Raw genomic sequence first — 24,867 nt, 5'->3', positions numbered from 1 at the left:
AGTTAAAATGTGGCCATAACTTTAAACTTTCAATTCTCTGCCTGTCGAAATCCTTCCTGCCCTTCAATACCCAGAGCAAATGTCACTTCCTCCAGGAAGCCTTCCCTGACCATCCCATGCCATAAGGATCTTTCTCCCTCTTTGAAACTCCCAGTATACCCTAGACACCTCACTTGAATCATTCTGTAGAAAAAGAACTTTGGGTTAAGTCGGTGGGCCCAGATGGTCTTGGCTCTGCTACTCACTTTCTATGTGACCTTGGCAAGCCACTCATCTGGATCAGTTTCCTTATTTACAAAAAGACAGATTACCCTCAAGCACTTAAGAAGTGCCTTTTTTGTCTTTCAGTTGTTTCCGACTCTCCATGACCCCTTGGGGGTTTTCTTGGCAAAGAGACCATTTCCTTCTCCAGCTCGTTTTACAGATTACTTGCCCAGGATAGATGACTTTATGCCTGCAATGGGCACAATAAGTAGAGCTAGTACTGCTGGGGGCAGCTAGGTGGCACAGTGGATAGTGGAAGGTATGGAGTTAGGAAGTCTCATCTTGAGTTCAAATGTGGCCTCAGATACTTACTAGCTGTGTGACCCTGGGCAAGTCACTTCACCCTGTTTGCTTCAGTTTCTTCTTCTATAAAATGAGTTAGAGAAGGAAATGGCAAACCATTCCATTACCTTTGCCAAGAAAACTCCACAAGGGGTCATGGAGAGTCAGACACAACTGAAAAACGACTGAACAACAACACAGGAATAATGATTTTTACTACCAATTTCACAAAGTTCACTGTGTTGTGAACAAAGTGCTTTGGAACACCAAGTAATTACATAAAGACGAGCTGAATATAATCACTGAGCGTGTTAGGGAACAGGGAAAGATAAGGTAGAAAAGACAGGATGGGACTGGATAGTAAGTCTCACAAGTCAGGCAGAGAAATCTAGATGGCAGGCATAAATAATGGCAGCGGCTTATCCTTCTATGCAGCACAAAGTGTTCTCCTCACAGCAATCCTTGAAACGTGGCATGAGGATTATTCTCTGTTTGACAGATGAGGACACTAAAATTCAGAGAAAAAAATGGCTTGCTGAGAGTTACTGAGCTGACGTTTGAACCTGTTCTCTGACCCCAAGGCCAGGATTGTGCCCCTGCTAGACGTTTCTGAGAGAAGCTTATTCTGGCAGTAGGCATCAGAGGGACTAGAATGGGAAGGACACTGGAGGCAGAGAGGCCAGTCAGGAGGTTGTCGTGAGCCTCAGGGAGGAGGAGATTGGGGCCTGGACTAGAATTACAGGATGTTAGAACTGGAAGAGACTGTAAAGATAATTTATTCAGTCTAACTCCCTCCCTCCTTTTAAAGACAGGGAAAATGAGGCCCAGGAAATACAATGACTTACCCAAAGTCACCCAAAGACTTAGTGACAGATCTGGGATTAGAACCTGGATATCCTGTTTTCTAGTTTGGGGAATTTCCCACTAGAACCTATGCTTTAGGCCTCTGGAAGGAATGGTCAAGTTTAGAGCTTAGAGGAAAAACTGATATGAGTTGATAACTGGACTAGATCAGATATGAGGGATGAACCAAATACAACTCTCAAGTCCCAAATCTGAGGAACTGGGAAGATGGTGGGGCGAGTGGCAGAGACCAGGCAATGGGGAAAGGGGAATTCAGTTTTGGACTTGATGAGTGAAAGGTCATCCAGAGGAAGACAGGCTAGCAGGGATCTGAAGATGCATGCCTGGAGATGGGGCGGGGGATCAAGGGGGAAGATACACATGTGGACCCTTAAGCTGGCTAAAGGCAGTTCTGCTATGCTGCAGCCATAGGTTAGAGGGAGTCTGAGATCAAGGGGAGCCTATCTATGTAGTTTACTGAGACTTTAGTAAAGCATGTGGTACAGAACCTCATGCTCTCTAGGTAGAAGAGACGAGAGGAGAACTAGATAATGGCACAGTCTGGTATATTCCAAAGTGGCTGAATCGCCAGGCTTGGAGTAATTGTTGATGGTTCACAACATCACCTCAGCAAGAGGTCTTAGGTGGAATGCCACAGGAGTCCATGCTTGGCCCAGTGCTATTTATCATTCTTATTGTATAAAGGTAAAGACAGTGTGCTCATCAAATGTGTAGATAACTCATGGGGATAGCTAACACAGCCAGGATCCAGGAGGATCTTGACGGTTTGAGTGCTGGGCTAAGTCTAATGAGATGTCATTCAGTAGTGATAACTGTAAAATTTTACACTTACACAGAAACAATCAATTCCATAAGCATAAGATGAGAGAGGCATGATTTCACATAGAAGTTTGTCTAAAAAAAAGAAGCGGGAAATTTAGTGACTTGATGAATCAGGAGTGATAGAGCAGTTAAAAAATCTAATGTGATATGGAACTGCATTAAGAAAATGACGGCTCCCAGCCATAAAGAAGTGGATGTTCTGTCTGCGCTGCCCTGGTCAGATCACATCTAGAGTACTTTCAGTTCTGGGTGCTAGAGTTTTTCAAGGACACTGATAAGTGGGGCTTTCCAGAGGAAAGCAATCCAGATGGCGAAGGAACCTGAGTTCATAAGACATGAGGATCTGTTGAAGGACTTAGGTATATTTAGTCTGGAGGCGAGAAGAGTCAGAGGAGACAGGACAGCTACTTTCAAACACAGGAAGAGCTACCATGTATAGGAGAGATGACACTCCTGCCTGGCCCAGAAGGCAGATCCAGAAGTAATGGGAAGAACACAGAAAGAGGAATGGTAGGCTCGATATCAGAAAAACTTCTTAGTAATCACAGATACCCAAAGTGAAACGGGCTGCTCCGTGAGGAAGAAGGTTCTGGACCAGAAAGGGGGGTGGGGGTGAGTGATGTTGTCAGAGGCAGAGTGACCTTTCCTCAGAGATGTCAATAGTAGGGATTTCTGCCCTTGGTGAATAATAATGGTTAGCATTTCTATGGTGCCTTTAGGAGTACAAAATTCTTTACATATTATTTTATCCTCACAATAGCCCAATTATTATTAGCCTCATTTTAAACAGAAAGAATCCAAGGCTGAGGAAATTAAAGTGAGTTTTTTACTGTCATACAGTTGTCTGAGGCAGGATCTGAACTGAGGTCTCCCAAGTATTACTCCTTGTCCACACAACACCTCAAGGGGCTCAAATGAATTCAAGTTACTTGGAATAGGTGCATCAGAACTGCCAGATGGGACTGCTGAGGCACAGTCAGGGACAATGGATGATGGGAGAGGGACTATAGGACCTGGTACCACCAGGACAGTGATGGGCCATGAGTCCATGTAAACAAGTATCAGTTGGAAGAAATGGTGATATTTAGTTTAGAGAAAAGAAGACTCAGGGGAAGAGGACAACTGTGTTTAAGAACCTGAAGGGCTGTCATTAAGAAGGAAGAAAGGAAAGAAGCATTTATTAAGCTTCTACTACATGCCAGGCATTGTGCTACATACCTTAAAAATATCTTATTTGATGCTCACAAGGACCCTGGGATATAGGTGCTATTATTATCTCTATTTCACAGTTGAGGAAACTGAGGCAGATGGTGGTTAAGTGACTTGTCCAGGGTCACACAGTTAGTATACGACTGAACAAACTTTACATTTGAAGTCAGGTCTTCCTGATTCTAGGCCCAAAGCTCGATCTATATTATGCATTATACTTGTTCTCTTTGGCACAGAGAGTAAAACTAGAAGCAACGAAAGGCTGGAAGGTGCAAAGAGGCACATTTTGACTGAAATCAGGAAGAACTTCCTAGTTATTAGAGCCTCACAGACGTGGCCGGGTCGCCTTGGGAGGGAGCGGACTCCCTCTCACTGGAAATCTTCAGGCAGAGACCAGATGACACACTGAACAGTTACATGAGAGTAAGAATTCTCTACTGGGTATGGGCTGGACAAGGGGGCCGTGGAGGTCCCTTCCAACTCCAGAATTCTGTGGCTTTATTTAGGGAAATGGAGGACTGGAGATGAGAAGGGACATGGTCCAAGGCCATACAGTGAGTTAATAACAGAGCCAGGATGATAACTAAGGTCTCCTGACCCCTGATTCAACTTCTTTACATACAAGGTATAATGGATTTGCCATGAGGTGGGACTTTTAGTAACATGTCAGTCATTTTTATAGTGCTCTAGAGTTTAAAAAGCACCTTTCTTACAAAAGCCCTGAGTCAGGGTAGTACAAGTATTACTATTTTAAATCTTCAAATGAGGAAATTGAGGGCCAGAAAGGAGAAATGATTTGCTTAGGGTTACATAGCTACTAAGTGACAGGAAAAACTTGAGCTCAGGTCTTCTGGGCTCAGAGGGACCTCTTCCTTCCATTATACCATGAGGCCTTCATCAACCAGTACTGATTCCTACATGTGGCTAAGCTGAGGGCTGGATACAACAGGAAATGCAGAGTAGGAGAGACAGGAGGCTGCCCTAATGGAGCTCTTGCTCTGGCTAGGAAAAAGAAACACAGACAAAAGCCAAAAAGGATAGTATGGGGGACCTCCAAGTGTAGAAGCGTGTGGCTCAGGATCTAGTAAAGAAAAGGGGGACTTCTCTGTGTAGGCTGCCCAGGTAGCAGGGTGAGGTGATGAGGCAAGCCTGAAGGCTCTGAGAGTTGGGAGAAGGAAATGAAGCAGGGAGGGTTTGAAGCATTGTGATCCCTTGATACCACTCCTCAGGGAATCTCTGAGGAGTCTTTCTCAAGCATGAAAAGACCCTTTCCAGCCAAGGTCAAGCAGGCCTCTGGCTCCTAGGTGGAGCTCTCATTGTATCATTATTCTATATGCACAAGAGGTTTCCCTGTCCTCTCCCTAAAAAGCGCTCACCTTGGTCTCTGAGGCCTTCAGGAGCTTCATGACTTCTCCATCCCGGGCATAGTCCACTGGTGTGTGACCCATTTCATTACACTGCAGGGGGCTGGCTCCTGGAGAAAAGATAAGGGTCTGAGATCAGAGAGATACAAAGATTACTGGGGTCAGGTGGGCACTAGGAGGTCTCAGGAGGTTACAGACCCTGACTGGGGGTGGGAAGGATTGTGGTGGTTTCCCTATATCAAGGACTCCCTCAGAGCAGAGCTGGGGGTTCTAAGTTGCTATGGCCCAACTTTGGGGGGTTTATGCACTGTGTACATCTGAGCAAATGTGTGTAAACAAGTGCATAAACCACTCATGAACCCCTACACAGAACAAAAGTTAACATTTGCTAATATTGCAAATAAGTTTAAACTCCAAACCAGAGTCATCTCTGATTTATACAGTACTTTATGGTAATTTACCTAGCTGCCCTATGATCTCATTTTATAGGTGAAGAAACTGAGTTGTGGAGAAGTAAGGCTGACTCGGCTCCAGGAGCACAAAGATCATATCCTGTCCAAACTCCGGATCAGCTCCCCTCATGGGCACAGTGCTGTGTGCGTGCCAGGATCTGAACACGAGTTTGGTGAATTGTATCTGCCGGCCAGGGGCAGAGCTGTCCCTCAGCCATAGCAGTCTTTCCCCTTTCCCACATTTTTTTCTGCTAGGTGCACACATGTGCCCATATACCCAATCATGGAGAGCTACAGTTTTCTTTCCTAAGGACCATTCACATCTGCCGAGGTAGGGGGCACAAAGGTCCTGTTCTGCCTACTCCTTGCTGTTTTTCAGGTCTTATCTCTTGCCTTTGCTGACGGTGTGTCCTGACATGCAGGAGCCTGGGGGTGTCAGCAGCACTGTGGCTGTTAAGGCTAAGGTCTAGGAACTCAAGTGCTTGAAGGATGCCAAGACTAAAGCTCCTGTTGCCCAGGCAGTAAGGGGCCATCTCAGAAGGGGACTGAGAATGAGTGAGACAGGGGAGCCTTGAGATGGGAAGTTTCCCCTGAGTCCATCAGTAGATCTGTGCCAAATGAGTACTGAGTGAAGGGCCCTGTGCCTGGCTATGTTGTGGGGGAGAAAAAAAGGGGGCCAGATACCATTACAGGGGAGGGGTTTGACTAGATCACCTTTATGGACTACCCAGATCTAGAATGTCATGATACTTAATAATACAAGATAACACACTAAATGTCTAATGGGCAGTCTAGTCAACGGAGATGGCTGGGGAAGGCTTCATGGAAGAGGTAGGACTTGATTGGCACCTGGCAGGAGGAGGAAGACTCAGACCAGAAGTGATGGCAAACACTGGGGAGTTCTTATAGGGAGATATGGATATCACAGCCTAAGAAGCTGTATTGAGAACATACTATAGAAGGCCTTGAATGCCAAGCTAAGGAACTTCTATGCCATCCACTTGAAAATTACAAACTATCTTGTGAAATTTGTGATAACCATTTGATCTGACAGCACAATGTAAAAGAAATGTTCACATTTATAAAGTGAATTACATCCACTGTGATGATTGTTATCCCCATTTTACAGAAGATGAAATTAAGGACAAGAGAGGGTAAGTCGGCCAGGATTGCAGACCCTGGTTTCTTGCCAGTGCTCTTTCTCGTATATCATGTTCCTCTCTAAGAGAGTTCAAACCCTGAGGGCAGTAACTGGACCTTGTTTATCTCTATTACAGCCACAGTGCTGTTAAACATAGCTCTGAACACAGCAGTCACTTAGTAAACATTTACTGATTTGATAAGAAACAACAACAATAAACTCAAGCCACAAAATGGGGAACTTTAAAAAAATTTTTTTTAAATTTTTTAATTAATTTGTTTGTTTCCTTTTAGTTTACAGGATTCAATTCCACAATTCCTTGAGTTTCACATTTTGTCCGCCTCCCTCCCCTTCCCCCCATGGCGGCTTATAGTCAAGTATAGGATCTGAAAATACTTTCACATTATACATTAGTCAGGTTATAAAGATGGATTGTATCAGCTGGAATGAAACATGGTAAAGAGGACATAAAACCAAACAAGAGAAGGAAAAAGATCAGGTATTTTGCTTCTACCTGGATATAACTCAGTTCTTTCTAGTTCTTTCTCTGGATGCACATAAAAATGGGGAACTTTCAATGGGGCCCAAAGATGAAATCTCCTTGGATCCCGTGGCTGAAATGGCTATCAAAGAATCATTAGCCACTGACTTCCCATCTCAGCTTCAGTTAGTCAGCCAACAATGGGTTCCACTTACCTTCCTAGCACCTGTCCCTTTGTATCTGACCCTCCAGAAAACCTGAATTCCTCTCCTAATCGCTTTTTCTCCTCACTCCACTTGAATTCTAAGCTCAACTCTAATACTGAATCATGCAAGAAGTCTCTGGCCTGCACCTCAGTCTTTCCCCTCGGCCCTTGCACAGTCCTTTGCTTGTATCTCTGATGGACTGATCATGCATTAGTAGTAACATAACTATAGGTGTTCATGCCATAAATTACGAAGAGATTCTAAGCATCACGAGGTCAGGAACACTCTCTTCTCTAAACTGTACTGCCCCCAGGGCTGAGTACAGCGCTTTTTGTACATAGCAGGTGCTTATTAAGAAGGCACTGAACTGAAATGTGAGCAGATGAGATGGCCAAGGAAGTAAGTATACAGGGAAAAAGCAGAAGGTTAAAGACAGACCTTTCGGAATGCCCTGATGGGATCTAGTGGAGGAAGTGTTGGTGAAAGAGTAAGAGGAAGAATAGGTAGACAAGAGATGCAGTGGAGAGATACAAGCAGACAGGAGGTGTGGTGGAAAGATTCTGGATTTGGAGTAAAAAGGACCTGGGTTTGAATTTGAGCCTTGCTTTGTAACATCTTTATGATCTTGAGCAAATCACTCCCCTCTGTGGATGTGAGCTTTTTTTTCCAGCAATACAAAAGGGCTACACTAGACCACTACTAAGTTCTCTTTTGACCCCCTGATAACAGCAGGAGGAGACCCAGAACGTTTTACCATCTTGGAAACCATGAGAACAATTTCAAGATGCATGGCCTAGGGTGGAGAAAAGGGGTAAAGATGAAGAGAAGTCACCAACAGGGGATATGTAGGAAGAAGATTGAGGAGAGGTCATTGAATATGACTAGAGTGTGGTCAGTGGTGACCTCTGAGGACTATGGAAGCAAGAATGCAAAAGGCTAAAGTAGGAGTGAAAGAAAGGGGACAGCTGCTAGAAAGGCATTAGAGACCCTCAGCAGTGCACACATATAGGCAGAAGAGAAGAAATGCTGGTGCAAAGTGGGAAAGAAAAGATTTTAGAGAGGAAGGGGGTAAGGAATTCAAGGTCTTAGAGGAAGAGGAAGGAAGAAAATCTAGGTATTGGAAAACAGGACAGCTCAATGACTGTTCCAAGTCTCAAAGTAGCAGTCAATGACCATTTATCAAGTTCCTAGTGAGTGGCAGGAACTGCACTAAGCACTGGGGATATAAAGAAAGGCAGAGTATGTGGGAAGGACTGGAGTAAGATGTAAGACTAAGAAGACAGAAGGGGTCTAGGTTGTGAAGGGTTCTGAATGTCAGAGGATTTAAAGTTTTATCCTGGAGGTGAAAGGGAGCTATGTGGGTTTACCAAGTAGGGGAGAAGGACATGGTTAGAGCTGTACTTGTATGAGGGTATGGACGCCTACGCCAGGATGTGGCTTTGTCAAAGGAGAGAAGGGGCCACGTGCTAGAGATGTCATGATGGGAGAAACAACAGGACCCTGATCACGGACTGTATATGAATGATGAGAGTGGGGAGCCAAGGATGACATCTGTGACGTGCGTCGAGGTGACGTGGAGGAAGCTGATGCCCTTGACAGGAGTAGGAAAGTTTGGAAGGGAAGAGCACTTAGTGGGGAACATAACGAGGTTATGGGCTTAAGGTGTCTACTAGACTGGTAGAGATGTGAGATGAGACGTTAGGGCTGGATAAATAGATCTAAGAATCACAGGGGAGTAGAGGCACTTACTGGGCCTTCTCAAGGAGTTTAGCCATGAAAAGGAGGTGAGACAAAGGAAGAGAGCTAGTGGGGATGGACAGATCAAACAAAGAGGGTTTTTTGAGGATGGGGAGCTATGGGTATATTTGTGTGCACACAAGGAGAGATTGAAGGAGTCTAGGAATTGGAGTAAGGAATCTTAGTTCAACTTCCATTTCTGATATTTATTTTTAATGTGATCTTGGGCAAGTGATATCACTTCTCTAGGTTTCAGTTTACTCAGCTGCAAAACTACCAGGCTGGACTAGAAGACTTCTCAAGTCTCTTCTTTATCTAAGTCTGTGGCCCTTTCTGTTCTAAAAACTTCTATTTCCACAGCACTCTAAAGTTTACAAACCGCTTTTGTTCACAACCTTCTAAAGTAGGTAGGTAGTCCAAGTATTATTTTCCCCATCCTACAGATAAAGAAACTGAGGCTTAGTAAAGTTGTGTGATTTGATCCAGGTCACATAGCATCGAAATGACAGAGCCAGGGTTTTAACCTCGTCCTCCTCACACCAAGTCCAATGAATGAACAAACAAAATTTACTAAGTGCTTACTATGTGCCAGATCCAGTGCTAAGGACATAAACAAAAACCAAAAATAGTCCCTACTCTCAAAGATCTGACATTCTAATGGGGTAAACAATGTTTATAAATCACCACATACAAAATAAACCCAGAGTTGAAGGAAGACAACCTGAGGGTTTAGTCCTAGCAGCTGGGGAGATCAGGAAAGGCCTCCTGGTGAAGGCTTGATTTAGCCTTTAAAGGAAGGCAGCAATTCTAAGAGCTGGAGCTTGGATGGGAAACAACCAGTTCAAAGGCATGGAGATGGACGATGAAGTGTCAAGTGCGAAGAACTGCAAGTCAGCCAGTATGGCTGGACCAAAGAATCCCTGGAGGGGTACAGACTGTGAGAAGCCTGCAAAGGTGGGAAAAGGGGCCAGGTGGTGAAGAACTTTAGATGCCAAAGGATTTTACATCTGATCCTGGAAGTAACAGGGGACCACTGGAGTTTACTGAACAGAAAAGTGACATGGCTTACAGATGTAGGCTTTGGGAGCTGTGAAGGTAGGCTAGACTAGAGCAGGGAGAGATCTGAGGAAAGGTGACCAAGCGAAGGGTTTACTCAATAGTCCAGGACAGAGGTGGTGAAGGTCTGAACTCCTGGGTGGTAGGTGTATGAGGGGAGAGAAGACAGATGTTGCAGAGAAAGAAATGACAAAATCTGATTGCATATGAAGGGTGATGGAGAGCTGAAGGAACTGAATATGATGCTGGAGTTTCAAATCTGGGTGACTCCAAGGACTGGTGGTACCCCTAAAAGTCAATAGGGAAGGTCAGAAAAGGGGACAGTTTTTGGGGAAAACTAATGAGTTTTGTCTTCTACATGGTCAATCTGTGGGATATTCAGTTATAAATGTCGAACAGGCAGTTGGCGATGCAGGACTGGAACTCAGGAGAGAGACAAGGATTGTGATCTCACTAGGTGATAATAACAGCAACAATACTAACAATAAAAACAGACATGTATACAGAGCTTTTGTTGTAGGATTGTTTTATTTTGTCAATTAACAAGCACTTATTTTTTCTCCCTCTTATTCTCCAATTTAGTAGAAAAAGAAAAATCTCTGTAATATATATATATATATATATATATATATATATATACATACACAGCTTTAAAGATTATTGATTGCTGTAGATGCATATATTTCATTTGGGTCTTTCAAAGATCCCAACAGTTTGGCATTGAAAATACCATTATCCTTATTTCTCAGATTAGAAACTTGAGACTCAGGGTGGAATAACTGACTTGCCTGTGGTCACTAAGTTCAGGAGAGTCAGAGGTAGATCTGGAATACTGGCACTGCGTCCATCAGGCCAAGTTTCCTCCCATGAAGGGGAATAGAATGGATGTGTGAAGACCAGTGAAGAGACTGTTAGATCATTTGGAGGGCCTTGGCTTGAGGAAGTCCACTCAAGACAGAAGGTGTCTCCTGGGAAATCTAAGATACCTGAAACTGATGACTCAGCTCTTCTTCAAGGTTTCTCTTTCCTTAGCTTTGTTGTTCTCACTCTTCCCTGGTTCTCTGAATCTCTCAGTTTTGTTCAAGTCAAGCAACGTTAAACATGCAGGACCCTTGGAAGGCGGAGTCCAACACCCTCCTTGAAGAGACTAGTAAACTGGTTAAGCACCCAGAATTATATAGTTACTAGGCTCCTGAGGTGTGATTAGGGGTTACTGTCCCCCACTGGGAGATAATACTCCTCTTCCACCTCAGCTCCTCCCTATGGCTTTAGGTGAAGTTCAAGGCAACAAAACACAAGTAGTCTCTAGGGAAATTGAACTTCTGGGAGATGGAGAGTGCGGAGGGCAAGAAAGAAGGGAAGGCTTCAGCAGGAACGGTAGTAAAAGGGAACAGGGAAACAGAATGAGATAAAAGACAGGGGAAAGAGGAAGAGAAAAAAGAGAAAGGGAAAGCCTGCAAGAAAGAAGATTAGAGTCAGGGAGGATGATGATAAGAAAGGGGCAATATGAGGAGAGATGAGAGAATAGGAAAGGGAGAGAAATGAGAAAGAAGGAGATCAAGGGTGGAGAGAGATGGTGGAAAGAGGAGAAAATGCTGAGTGAGATTAACTCTATCAAATAAGGGCTGTCAGTGATCTATATTTGCCTACAGAATGAAAAATGTGTGCCATAAACATTGGCCAACAAGTAATTTCTAGCATGAGTCTTGTCACTTCCCATCAAGAACAAGAGAGGGACAAGTAAGACATCACTGCACCTTGGCTGGCTAGAGACTTTGAGCTCTTTGGGAAAAAGCTGTGGCTCCTAAACAAGGAGAAAAGTCCATATCCTGCTCTCATCCTTTCAAGGAAAGGGGAAAGTTTTCTAAGGCTTTGTATCCTCAGGGTGATGCAGAAGCTACTTGGGCTTTAGGGGTTCTATTGACAACCTGTTCCAATATCAACCTAATTCTTCCTCCCCACCCCCTACTAATAGCTCAGAAGACTTGACTAATTGCTGTAATAATTGATAGATCCTGACTCTTGCAACTGATCGATTTCACCTCCATGACCGACGGCCACAAACTATTACAGCCCAATAAATAACGGTGGTGTGTCCCATCTGCCTGCTGTGGCCACTTGGATCTCCTGTGCCCCATCCTGACCTCCCTTCATATCTACCCCTGAGGCCTTGCAGCTGGTCCAGTGGGCTGGGCACTGACCTCCCGTGCGGCTCAGGAGAGGACACCAACCTTTCCAGCCTGAATCGGAAGCCATTTGTCACCTCCCACTAGCTGTCTGGGCTGTGGGCTCGCACCTGGAGCCCCTCAGGCATTGTGGGGCCTGCTGCCCCCCCTCCATATTAGTATGTCCCAGCTTATAATATTTGATAAATAGCATGCTAGTTCACTCCCAGCATTACAGCGGCATGAAGAGCCCAGTGCAGCTGTGGAAGGTCACTCATTGGGGAAATATGTTTCTGTCAGTGGTATTGAAAAAAGTTTAGTGGAGTGACAGGCCTCAATTTTTCAAATTTTATTAACTCCATCCTCTTAACCATTTGTCTTGAATTCCTTCAGATTCTGGGTAACTGTCAATAGGGCTTCAGCTATGGAGGTGGGAGGGGGGACGGCAGGGTTGGTGGCTTCTGTTTTTTGCTTCATGGCTGTAAAGAATCACACTCTCCCCAGCATCACCCCCCCCTTCCATATACCCAAAGAGTCTTATCTGGCCATTTTCCAGCCTTGCTCAGCTGAGGGGGGTTATTTTACTCAGTGAGGGCCCCAACCCGTACTAGCTAGGGGTCAAGGGTTCCATAAGATGGGAAGAAGAATAATAACTCACACTTAAGGTTTACAAAATGCTTTTCTCATAACAGCCCTGTGGACAGGGTAATGTGTGGAGTACTACCACCATTTTACAGAGGAGGAAATGGGCTCAGAAAAGTGCCGTGACTTATTCAGGACCATACAGCTATTAAATAGAAAGGCCAGGATTTGAACCCAGCTCTTCTTATTCTAAAGATCACACTCTTCTCTCAAAATTAGTATATTCTGAGAGAATTATCTCTCTGCACATTCTATGTATTTTTTGTTGTTGAGTCATTTCAGTTGTGTCCTATTCTACTTGAATAAAGATACTGGAGTGATCTGCCACTTCTTTCTCCAGGTCATGTTATACATGAGGAAACTGAGGCAAACAAGGTTAAAGACTTGCCTACAGTCACACAGTTAGTAAGAATCTGAAGCTGGGTTTGAACTCAGGTCCTCCTGACTCCACGGCTAGTGCTCTATCCGTTTTGCCTCCTGGCTGCCCATATTCTATATGCATATTCTCTATCTATCATGTTTATATCTAGATATCTGGGAAGTTAGCCAGTCTGTGGCTGGAGCTTTGGATGATAAACTGGATTCTGGAGTGGCTTGGACTTTTCAATTCACCTTCTGTTTTAGGTGGTGGGCTCCAGAGGTTGGTTATACCTGTTCCCATTATCACTGTCCTATGTAGCTGTGGGCCAAAGGAAGCCCTGTCCTACAACTGGGACTAAAGAAGTACTTAGAGAGAAGGGCTTTGTGGGAATTCTGATTTTCCTTGACACAGAAAAAAGTAGCTCATAAGCCCCATTAAGGAAAACAAAAGAAAGCAAAAGGGGGATGAAGCTCCTATCCTTTGGCTTCCATTGCATGTGTGTTTTCTTGGCTAGGAGGGAAGTAAGCAGTGATTAATGTCCTACCATATGGCAAGCACTGTGCTAAGCACTTTACAAATACTATATCTCATTTGATCCTTCTCTCACATCTCTGACTGCTCTCTCCATTGTTGGCTCCAATTCCTCCTCCAAATGCCTAAATGTCAGTGGCTTCCCAAGGCTCTCTCCTCTAGCCTCTTCTCTCTCCCTCTATTGTCTCTCTTTCTCAGCAATTTCATAATTTCTATTATGATCTCTATGAAGATAATTTATACATATTTATCTCAAGAGCTTAAGGTACCTGTGTCTCCAGCTTCTTTCTGGATATCTTCCAGGATGACCCCAATCCTTTCTGCTGCCCCACAACTCAAGATGTCCCAAACTAAACTTTTCACTTTCCTTCCTGATCTGTTCCTGCCCTTTCTCTCAGGACTCTCTCCAGCTCTCCCCTCTCTTATCTCATTCTCCTCTTATTTGATAGTATCCCTTCATCCCCTACTTTCCAACCAAACAGACCTGCTAGCTGCTCCCTTTTTCCCTCTATCCCTCTCCTGTCACCATGTTTTTGCACAGGCTCTTCCCTGACCTGGAATGTACTTCCTCCTTCTCTGGGCCTAGGGCAGTCACTCTCCTCCAGCAATATGACATTATTCAATTAGAATCACACAGCCAATCACACTCTTTGACCCAGCAATTCTATTGCTAAGACCTTACTAAAAAAAAAAAAAAAGATTATAAAAAGGAAAAAAGGAAACCAGGAAACCTACCTGTACCCAAAACATGCATAGCTGTTTTAGGAAACAATATTGCCATAATGCTGAAGGAGGATAAGAGAAAAAAAATCCTGGCGACAACATACAAATAACAGCTGACACATAGTACTTAAGGTTTGCAAAGAGTTTTAAATACGTTAATGACTCGATCCTTACCACAACTCTATCAAGGAAAACAATGTAGCTGCTTTAAATGATACATTTACTTTTTGACATAATCACTCCCAAGAAACAACTTCCTTCCATAGTACAGATACTGTTATATGTTGGTTACAGATGAGGAAACAAAGGCTTCAAAGAGGTTAATAGGCTGCTGGAGGTCAAATAACTAGCACCTGAGATGTGAAAGGAGATCTGCCTAACTCCAAGTCCAATCTTCTTACTCTACAATTTGTTGTATTTATGTGGCCAATAGGGGGAGAACAGCTGAACTGATTTTGCCCTAAGAGTCATTCATAAGATGAAGAATATGAAGACTGTACAGAAATATGGAAAGACCAGCCTGAAGAGATGGATGCTAGACAGCAGGACCAGAAGAGTGTACACCCCAGCTCCATGTGGGTATTTCTAAAAAGTCAAAGGTGGGGAACTTTGGGTGCACTTGGGATTCAGAGAGAGTAATATCTTAAGGGCTTTATGGAGGATTTTAGATCTGATTTTGTAAATTTAAATGTCTGCTTTTTACTGACAATTAAGCTTATAATCATAATTTTTAAAATGCTTTCTTCTAGCCCCCACTTGGGTGTCAGTTTTCAGGTAGCCTGGCAAACTGAACCACTGGCATCACTACCATCCAATGTCACCACCTGTCCCCAGACCCTGACGGGAACCCTGGAGCCCTCCTTCCCCAAACTGCCTAGTCCCTTGTATCGGTACAAACTTCTGTTTTAGGCTTTTCTGAGAATCTCTAGACGTGGTCTGGCAACATGTCACCACCCATCCACAGGTATAACCTGAGGAGTCCTCCTCTCCACCCCAATAAGGAGAAGTACCCTCTTGTCCTGGAAATGGACCCTCTGATCTAATCCCCAGGAACAGAAGGGCAGAGGGGCTGGGATATTTACTGTTCCAGGGAAATAGGCAGTTGTCAAGAAGTGTTGAAAGGTAAGAAAGACAAGTAGAGAAGGAGACCTGAGTAACATGCTATTCTCTCCCTCCCTCCTAAAAGAGAGATGTGCTACATATACATGCTGGAAGCTATGGTGAGATCTTAATGAGGGCTGGCTCCGACTACCCACTACCCATCCTCATTCTTTCCTCCCCTCCCTGCCACTCTGCCCTAGTCAAGCTAAGCAAGGCCATAAGAGCTTACTATTTGCTCTCTGGCAGGAGCCCTGGCTTCCATTCTCAAAGGGCCTTCACTGGGGAAGACAACCCAAAGCCCCAAATCTTAAAATCCCAGACTCAAAGTGTCTAAGATTGGCCATTCAGTATTGTGACTACAAGCTCCCTCCCTCTCTCTCTGGGCAGCTCATTCCAATTCTGAATGGCCCTGTTAGGGAGCTCATTACACTGGACTTCCTTAAGAGAACAAGTCTAATCTCTTACCTGTGACAGTTATGTGAAGGCTAAAATTATATTATTGCCTACTCCTGCCCCAAATCTTCCCCTCCCTAGATCAAACATGGTATTAAATTCCTTCACAATCCTGGGCACTCTCTTCTGATTATCTTCTATCTTGTCAAAAGCATTAACAATATTATTAGTGACAATAATAACAGCTGCCATTTATACAGAATTTTTGGGTTACAAAGCATTTTATATACACTATGTCCTTTGATTTGAGAAGCAGTATTACCTAGTGGATAGAGAGAAAGCTGCTAACATCAGAAAGCTGCCTAGAGACCTGAGAGGTTTAAGCAACTTGCCCTGGGGCACAGAGCCAGTGGACTGTGCCAGAGGAGGGCCCTGGACCTATGTCCTCCTGGTTTCCAGGCTGGCTTTCTTTCTATCTAAATCACACTGCCTCTCAAGGATCCTCTTAAAGGGTGACCCAGAATTCTATAGGTGGTCTGTTTAAGGCAGACTTCAGTAGGGCTATCATCTCTTGTCCCGGACACCACACTTCTATTAACACAGGATAATGATTTCTTTGCTTGGGGTCAGAGTCCATGGCATTGGTTTAGAAGTCTGTACCCATGTATTGTCCAGAAGTGCTGGTAAGTCACATTAGGCTCCAAATTACCACCACTTTCCTTCTATAAACTTATTCTAAGAAATAACGTAAAAGGGCTTATTGTGTGCCCCACTCTTACTACATACTTTCTGGGATTGGGGAAATGATTCACATACCTACCCACTGAACCAGAGAAAGCAGGGACCTTCTAGACCAAGCAGCCCAACTCCCTGATTCTATGGCTGGGGATGCTGAAGGCTGGGGGGGGGAAGGCAGTCCTTGCCAAGAGTCACTGGCAGAGACAGGGCTATAACGTGGGTCTCCTGGTTTCTAATCCTTAATTCCCCCTACTGATTCACAAAGATTAAACATGTCTCTCTCTCTCCCATTATTCCTGGGCCTTCTCATGCTCTGCATTGCAGGGGAAAGGGATTTTTTCAAGGCTGAAGGGTAGCCTTTGCCTTATAAGAGAACTCACTGACCTCTTTGATTTCTATCTTCCACAATATCCACCACTGAGTCTGACAAAGAATACCTGCTGACTGATTCCCAAGACACCTGAGAAAAGTCATTATCAGGAAATGGCAGCTTGTTATAGCTAGGGACCAAACTTACAATCTATGTCTCTATTTACACTTCTCAAGAACCATAACTTGTCTGCTTCAGAGTTGAGGTGAGGATTAGATGAGGTAATGGGAGTTAGTTCGTCCACTATCAAGTGCTCTATGTACATTTGTGAAGGATGTCATTCTCAATGGGCAGACAATGTAAAGGGGGGGGGAGGGACAAAAAGAACTTGACAAGCTAGAACAATTTATTAAGAAGAAACTGAACAGAAGTAAATGACATAAAGCCCTGCAACTGGGTTCACAATACCAAATGGATAAGCATAGAAGGTATCAGGCTTGGCTAGAAACCCTTTTGTGTGAAAAAGCAGCTGGGGTTGCCTAATATGACAGAAAGGAAAAATGATAAATGCTGGAGAAGACGTGGGAAAATTCGAACACTAGTGCATTGATGGTGGAGTTGTGAACTGATCCAACCATTCTGGAGAGCATTTTAGAACTATGCCCAATGGGCAACCAAATTGTGACCCAGCAATACTACTGCTAGGTCTGTATCTTAAAGACATCATAAAAATGGGAAAAGGACCCGCATGTACAAAAATATTTATAGCAGATCTTTTTGTGGTGGCAAAGAATTGGAAACTGAGGGGATACCTATCAATTGGGGAATGGCTAAACAAGTCGTGGTATATAAATGTAATGGAATACTACTGTGCTATAAGAAACGATGAGCAGGCAAATTTCAGAAAAACCCGAAAAGACTGAACATGAACTGACGTTTAGTGAAGTGAACAGAACTAGAACAATGTGCACAGTAATAGCAACACTGTCCAATGACCAACTTTGATAGACTTAGCTCTTCTCAGCAACACAATGACCCAAGACAATTCCAAAAGACTGGTGATGAAAAACGCTATCTACATCCAGAGAAAGAACTGTGGAGTCTGAATGTAGATTGAAGCAGCCTATTTTCTCTTTTTTTTGTTTGTATTTTCTTCCTTGTGGTTTTTCCCTTGTTCTTATTCTTCTTTCACAACATGACTAATGTGGTAATATGGTTAATATGATGGTACATGTATAATCTCTATCAGATTGCTTGCTGTCTTGGCGGGGAAGGGAGGGAGGGAAAGAGAAAAACTTTGGAACTCTAAATCTTATAAGGTGAATGCTGAAAACTATCTTTACACGTAACTATAAAAAAGAAAATACTGTTAAGTGGGAGAAAAAGGATCTACAGGCTCTGGGGAACCAGCTACATGCTGGACCTAAGTCAACAGCAATGACTCTTGTGGAAGAGCACACTTTTAACATGCTTTAGAACTTAGAGTGATTTCCTTCTGGCACACTTTGAGGCAGACAGTGAAGGTATCATTCTCCGCATTTTGCAGATGAGGAAAACAGCCTTGCAGAGGTTAAGTGATATTGCACAGTTCATACTAGTTAGTAAGGTCAGAGGCTGGGTCTTAAACCCAGGGCCTCCTGATTCTACCTCCAGCCTTTCCTCTGCACCATGCTGGTGTAACCTTATTGAGACATAGCAGCCAGAGAGCTAATGTAATCTGAGGCTGCATGAGAGATGCAGAGTGTTCAGAATGCAGCTAGTGCCCTGGTCAGACAACATCTAGGACAAAGTGTTCTGGTTCAGCTGCCAGGCTGTAGGATGGCCACTGACAAAATGGAGTGCTTTCAGAGGCTAGTCACCATGATGGGATGGAATCTTCATACCAGGTCACACATGATTTAAAGGGAGTGAGTAAAATAAATGCAGGAAGAGTAAGAAGCTAACACACTGAGTGGGGGAAAAAACCTGCATTAAATATCTCTGGTAAAAGTCTGATATCTAAGATACACACAAATATATAAGATCAAGAGCCATTTTCAAAAAGGTAGTCAAAGAAATGAAGTTTTCAGAAGAAATGCAAATGATCAACAACCATATGAAAGACTGCTTTAAATCACTAATAATATAAGAGATGCAAATTGAAACCATTTTGAAATGATATCTAATATATATCAAAATGATAAAGATGTAAAGAGTCAACATGAGAAGGGTTGTGAGAAGACAGACATGTTCTCTATTGTTAGTGGAGCTGTGAATTTGAACAACCATTTGGAAAACAGCTTGGACTTTTGAGAGAGAACAGACTAAACTTATTAAACTCATGACCCAGCAATCCTACTACTAAGCATAAATCCCAAAGAGGTCAATGACCAAAAGGTATTTATATATAACAAAGTATTAATCACAACACCCTTTTTGGTAGCCAAAACTAGAAACAAACTGGGGGAATCACTGAACAAACTGTATATTATATCATAAAAATTACAACTATGAGGAATTTAAAGAAACATGGAAAAACTTGAAACAGATACAGACCAAAGAAAGCAGAACCAAGAGAATATATACACTAACACTGACTACAACAATATAAATGATAACACCAAAAACTACTTTATGAATTGTAATAAACAACTTTAGTACCGAAGAACTGATAGGCAAACAAACACTCTTCTTTCCACAGAGTGGGAGAATTATTGCATCATATGACAAGGTTTCTAGGTTGGTTGGCTTTTTAAAAATGTTTTTCAAATTAAAAGTGATAAAGGTTTTTTTTTTTTTTAAAGGGAAATGCCTATAATGTAAAAACAAAAGACAAGATTAAAACTTAAAAACAAGACAAAACAAAAATTTCAGGAAGTGCTGTTTAGCCTGAAGAAGGAGGACCTGAGCACCACTTTCAAGTATCTGAAGTGCTGTCAGTGGGAAGAAGGATTAGTTTTGCTCTGCTTGGTCCCAGAGGTCCTAATTGTAGGCAGTGGGAGGAAGTTAAAGTTAAAGGCAGATTAAAGTTTTCTCCAAGAGTGAGAGTTGTCCCGGAGTGAGACAGGCCATCTCTGGAATTAGTGGGCTCTTCATTCCTAGAAGTCTTCAAGCATGGGCTAGATGGCTACTTGTTTGCCCAGGTGTGGGCTGGACTAGAGAACTCGGATATTTCTTATAACTTGAGATTCTGTCATTATACAATGAGGAAGACACCACAGGATCAATGATTCAGAGTCAGAAGGGGATTTAGGAATCCCCTACATTTTACACGGGGAGAGAAAAGGGTAATAATGAACTGCTCCATCAGGAATATAGGAAAAATTTCTACCATGGAGCAATGTTTCTGTCCTCTATATCACCTGCAGAAACTGAAGTCTAAGATTGAGATACAGCAGCAATGGGGATCAGAGGAAGATCTACAAGGCAGTACCACAGACACTGTGTAGAAGAGGGAACTCAATAGGTCTCTTAGCAGCTTTAATTCCATGAGGAATACTGAGACTAAGGAGAGAATAAATAAGTGTAAATAAGGGTCAGGAGTCAAAGAATAAGAAATAAAGAAGAAAAATGATGCTTAAAGGTTTTCTAAGCATTTTACTTATAATGTTACATTTGATCTTCACAACTCTGAGTCAGGAAATGCAGATATGAGGCACATTTTAAAGGTGAGGAAACTGAGGCCTGGAAGAGTGATTTGCCCAACATTATGCAGCTGGTTAGAGTCATTGGCAGGATGTGAACTCAGTCCTTAAGTCAGGGCCAGTACTCTGCCCACTAGGAATGTAACCTCTTTCAATGTGCTAGGACACAGTGGAACAGGCAGTAAATTAAATGTCTTACTGGTCAGTAAAGGAGTTCACTGGGCCCTAATGACAAGGCAAACACTTGTCAAATGCTTCTCTGTCAGTCAGGCTTAAGTACCTACTATGTATGAGGTCCATTATTTCAGACCTCTAATAGGACACAGTGCAGATCAATGATAAGACAACGTTGGAACTAGTTAATGAGATGAACCAAGGAGAAAACTGTATGACAGCGTAGATTCAGGAGAAGACAACTTGGGTTCTATCCCAGCTTTGATACCTATTGCCTGTGAGATCCTGGTCAAATCAGTGAACTTTAAGCCTCAGTTCCCTCATCTGTAAATCACGATCATCTCTGCCCAGCCCATCCCTCACAGAACTGTTGTGAAGAAAGTACTTTGTCAGCCTTCAAATATTAGAAATAATCATTTTAATCTTGGTTTTGTTGCTCATTGCTCTCAGACCCAGAAAGTCATGGGCTGCATTTCTGGGCCCCAGTTTCCTTATCTGTCCATCCTCTCTTGTAAGACTGTGAAAAGCAAATGAGATTGACATGAAATGCTGTGCAAATAGAAGTCCCAAAATAAGCCTTGAGAATAAAAGTGTAAACTAAAGTGCTAGCCGAATCTGCTCATGTTCTCTTCAGAGTGTACCACCAGTCTTTAGCTGGGACAGGGCTCTTTATTCATAAACTAAATTCTGAATGCCTGCAGTATAAAGGAGTTGGCAGGACCACCCAAGACTCACTCCTACAGGGACTGTTTTGGCACAGACATAACTGGGCTCATACTGTTGCCTTATTGCCCTCTTCACAAGGGGAGGCTGGGAAGCTAGATGCACAGATATGATTGGATTTTCAATCCCAGTCTCTCAGGGTTTTAATTACTGGTCAGGGGCGGCTGGGCCCAGGTCTGGCTGCCGTTGGATTGTGAAGGTCGATATGCTGGCCCACAACATATTGAGCCACGATGCCTGCAGACTCTATTGCACTATTTAATCATCTTTTGCAAAATTTACAGTGGAACAGGAGGGATCAATACAGAATTTATCACATTCTCTTGTAAATATGAGCCAGGAAAAAGTCCTAGGCAGTTTGTTATAGAGCAGGAGGGGCCGACACAGGGTGATAGGAGATGAAACGAAATCTATACTTCTTGGCATGAGCTGCAGACTCTCCAGTAGTCTCTCTATTAGAGGACAGAGGCAGGGTCTACTAGGGAGATGACTGATCTAGTAAGACCTGGGTTCTGGTCCTATCTTTGCTACTGTGTAATCTTGGAGAAGTGACTTGCCCTCTTAGGCTCAGGCCTAAGCTTTGGCATCCCAAAATAGTGGAAAAACGATCCCTTTCCTTGCAGGATGAGGGAAGTAAAATTCAATTACAGATATGAATAAAGGTGTAAAGTAAAGAGTGGAAAAGTCCTAGAATGATTCAAGTTAAAATAGATTTTACTTCCATGAATTAGGAACTCATGACCAAAGTACCATCATGATGCCAGAATCAATCAATGTCAATAGCACAGCCTTCAGTAAACCCTGAATTAACCCATAAGTGTATAGCTGTGAGACTAAGGCTATGCAAACTGGCAGTGGGGTTCTTCTCATGCTAGTGATTGAACTGGCTTTCTACTTGCCTTATTGAGAGCCCCTGTAGGACATGTACTTGCCTGTGTGCATGAAGAAGAGGAGGGGAGGAAGGTCAAAAGGGAGAGAGAAAAAGGACTTAAGAGGACTCCTGCCATCAGCCTCAACTTGTCCTTGCATGGGAATGTGTTTTACTCTGACTCAGAGCCTTAGGCAACTGGGTTCAAGGAGGCTGCCCCTATCTTCCATGTGCCTAGAAGATGGAGGAGCTGATCTGTGGACGGCATGAATGAGTAATGGGTGGGAGGGCTGGTAAAAGCTGGAGGAACAATATTGGTGAGAACTGTGCTGGGCTAGTCTGACTGGACACCAAATTGGGTCTGTGGCTCTGAGACTCTCAGTATGTAATGGGGTTAATGGGAGTAAGTGTTCTACCTGAACAAATCTTGACCACAAACTGGCTCCGTGACCCTGTCCAAGCTACTTGACTTCTCAGTGCCTAGGCAACTTTTTAAGATTATAAGTCGTAGAAACGGTGCCAGTTGTGCCAGTGGAAGGAACTTTCTCACTGGGATTTCCCATGCCAATGAATCACAGCTCCAGTTCCTATCTCACAAAACACTAATTTTGAGTGTTAACCCTATTCTAGGCCCTGTGAATATACAAAGGAATAAATCACTTGATCTGTATCTTTGTCTTCAAGGAACTCATGGGGATGCAAGGTCTAGACATGGAAAGATTATTAATGACTATGGGCTATAAATGCTAAGTTCCACGTAAGTATTACAGATATAAAGAATGATAGAAGCTTGGAAGAGGGAGTGAGGAAGAGAGGCTTCTCAGAGGAAGTAGAGAGGTGAAGGATTCAGCAGAACTCAGCTAAATGGATGGAAGGTATGGATATGGAAATGGACAGGTTATGTACAGGGAAAATTTCACAGGTCTATCTATCTTAAGTAGAAGATTAGAGATATGGGGCCAGATGGAAGATTTCAGGCAATGAGGAACCATGGAAGATATTTGAACAATAACACATTGAATACTAGATCACAGATTTCAAGCTGAAAGGAACCTCAGGTCCAAACCTTACCTCTATTTACTGATGAGGAAACCAAATTCCAGAGGCTGAGATGACTTGTCTCATGTCACACAGGCAGTTTTATGGAAGAACTAGGATTTGAAGTCATTTCCTCAAGATCCATAATCCAGCAGTATCTGCTGTCAAGTGTGAAAGCAGACAGCCCAAGACAGTCTAAAAAATATCGACACAAGGAGAACCTCCTTGCAGACCAAACAACATTTTCTCATAATTGTAAACTTGTTTCTGGGCTATGGTGAATGGACTGGCTGCAAGCCTGAAATGGAAGATTACAGAGCAAGGAGGCCAGAGGCACTAGAATAGAATAACAGAATAGAGTCCAGGTGATCCTATTCTAGAACAGGAGACCCTGGGTTCTAGTCCTGGTTTTGGAATTTATTAGGTGTGGGACTACGTGAAAGTCACTTTCCTTCACAGGGTCTCAAGGGTCTCTGTTTCTTCTTTTGTTAAATGGGAACAACAGAACTGCTGTAGGGTTAAAATAAGATAGCAAGTGTCAGTATGCTTTGTAAGCTGTGTTACACTGTACAAATCTGAGGTGTAGCTGCCACTCATCTTATACCAAATTCACTGGGCCTGGGGATGACTCTAGCTTCTTAAAGGCTAGGCCAGAAGAATGCAAGCTAGCACAGGCTCTACCAGGGACTAAGGCTTTGAGTCCAGCCCTGGTAACAGATCCTGAGTCTGCTGTCCAAGGGTCAGTCCAGCTGCATATCCAAAGGCTCTTCAGACTGGCAGCAAGGTATTCATTTTTTTGGCTGAGCATCTCACAAAACCTTCTATTTAGATGTGGAGAGGTTGGGTTGTGTGTGTGGATGGAACGAATGCCAATATAGAGAAAGTCACAGATCCTGTAAGCACAGGAATAGGAGTCAAGAAGAATCTAAGCTTTGGCATGTAATGGCTATGGGATGCTAAGCCAGATATTCATCTCCTTAAGTATCTTTAGTCCCCTCCTCAGTAAAATAGGGTTATGATAAATTTGCCCCACCTACTTGACAGTGTAATGGTGAGCAGTGCTCTGTAAACCTTAAAATGCTACAGAAAATAGGAGTTTTACACACACACCTCTTCACTTGGGAGGAGGCTTGGATAGGAAGGCTGCCCAACTTCTGATGGACTGATCTCATCCTAGGTATATTACCACAAGGCAAGGTCAAGGAGTTGGAGTATAGAGGAAGTGGGCCATACATATTTATAAATTATATAATGATATAATAATATCAACTATTCTAGGTGGCTTAGGGGAAGAAAGACAGGGCTTAACTGGCCCTCAACACACTCTGGCTGTCCTCAAGTCCTGTCGCAATTCCCTTTCCTCTTCCCCCAACTGTCAGAAAAAAAAATTACAAGTCAACTCTGGTGTTTAGGGGAATTTGGGCAGAGCAGTCAGGCCCTTCTGCCCACTGACCACAGCTCCTTTGCATTAGAGAAAGGGAGAGGATGTTAGCTAAGGGAAGGCTGAGGTCTCTGGAAGACTGAGTCCTATCCTAGTGTGCTGTTTTGTTAGTAGCAGTAATTATACCCTGCAAAAAGGAGTCCTAGGCAGGGCTCTAT

The 24,867-nt window shown here is 43.3% G+C and overlaps 1 protein-coding gene across 8 annotated transcripts in view; it reads right to left on the bottom strand.

The window, feature by feature from the left end:
* CLPB (ClpB family mitochondrial disaggregase) overlaps window positions 1–24,867 on the bottom strand; it is a 195,490-nt gene that overhangs the window by 52,203 nt on the left and 118,420 nt on the right. For all 8 annotated transcript variants that reach the window (XM_069064680.1, XM_069064683.1, XM_069064682.1 and 5 more), the window contains exon 6: window positions 4,818–4,915. In XM_069064680.1, the coding sequence (XP_068920781.1) occupies window positions 4,818–4,915 (98 nt within the window). The remainder of the gene's footprint in view (window positions 1–4,817; window positions 4,916–24,867) is intronic.

Source organism: Petaurus breviceps, unplaced genomic scaffold (genome assembly GCF_028583685.1).
Source record: "Petaurus breviceps papuanus isolate PSGF00001 unplaced genomic scaffold, PetGlider_PUasm1.0 90639, whole genome shotgun sequence".
NCBI lineage: Eukaryota > Metazoa > Chordata > Mammalia > Diprotodontia > Petauridae > Petaurus > Petaurus breviceps.
This window is presented reverse-complemented; position numbering and strand designations above follow the sequence as displayed.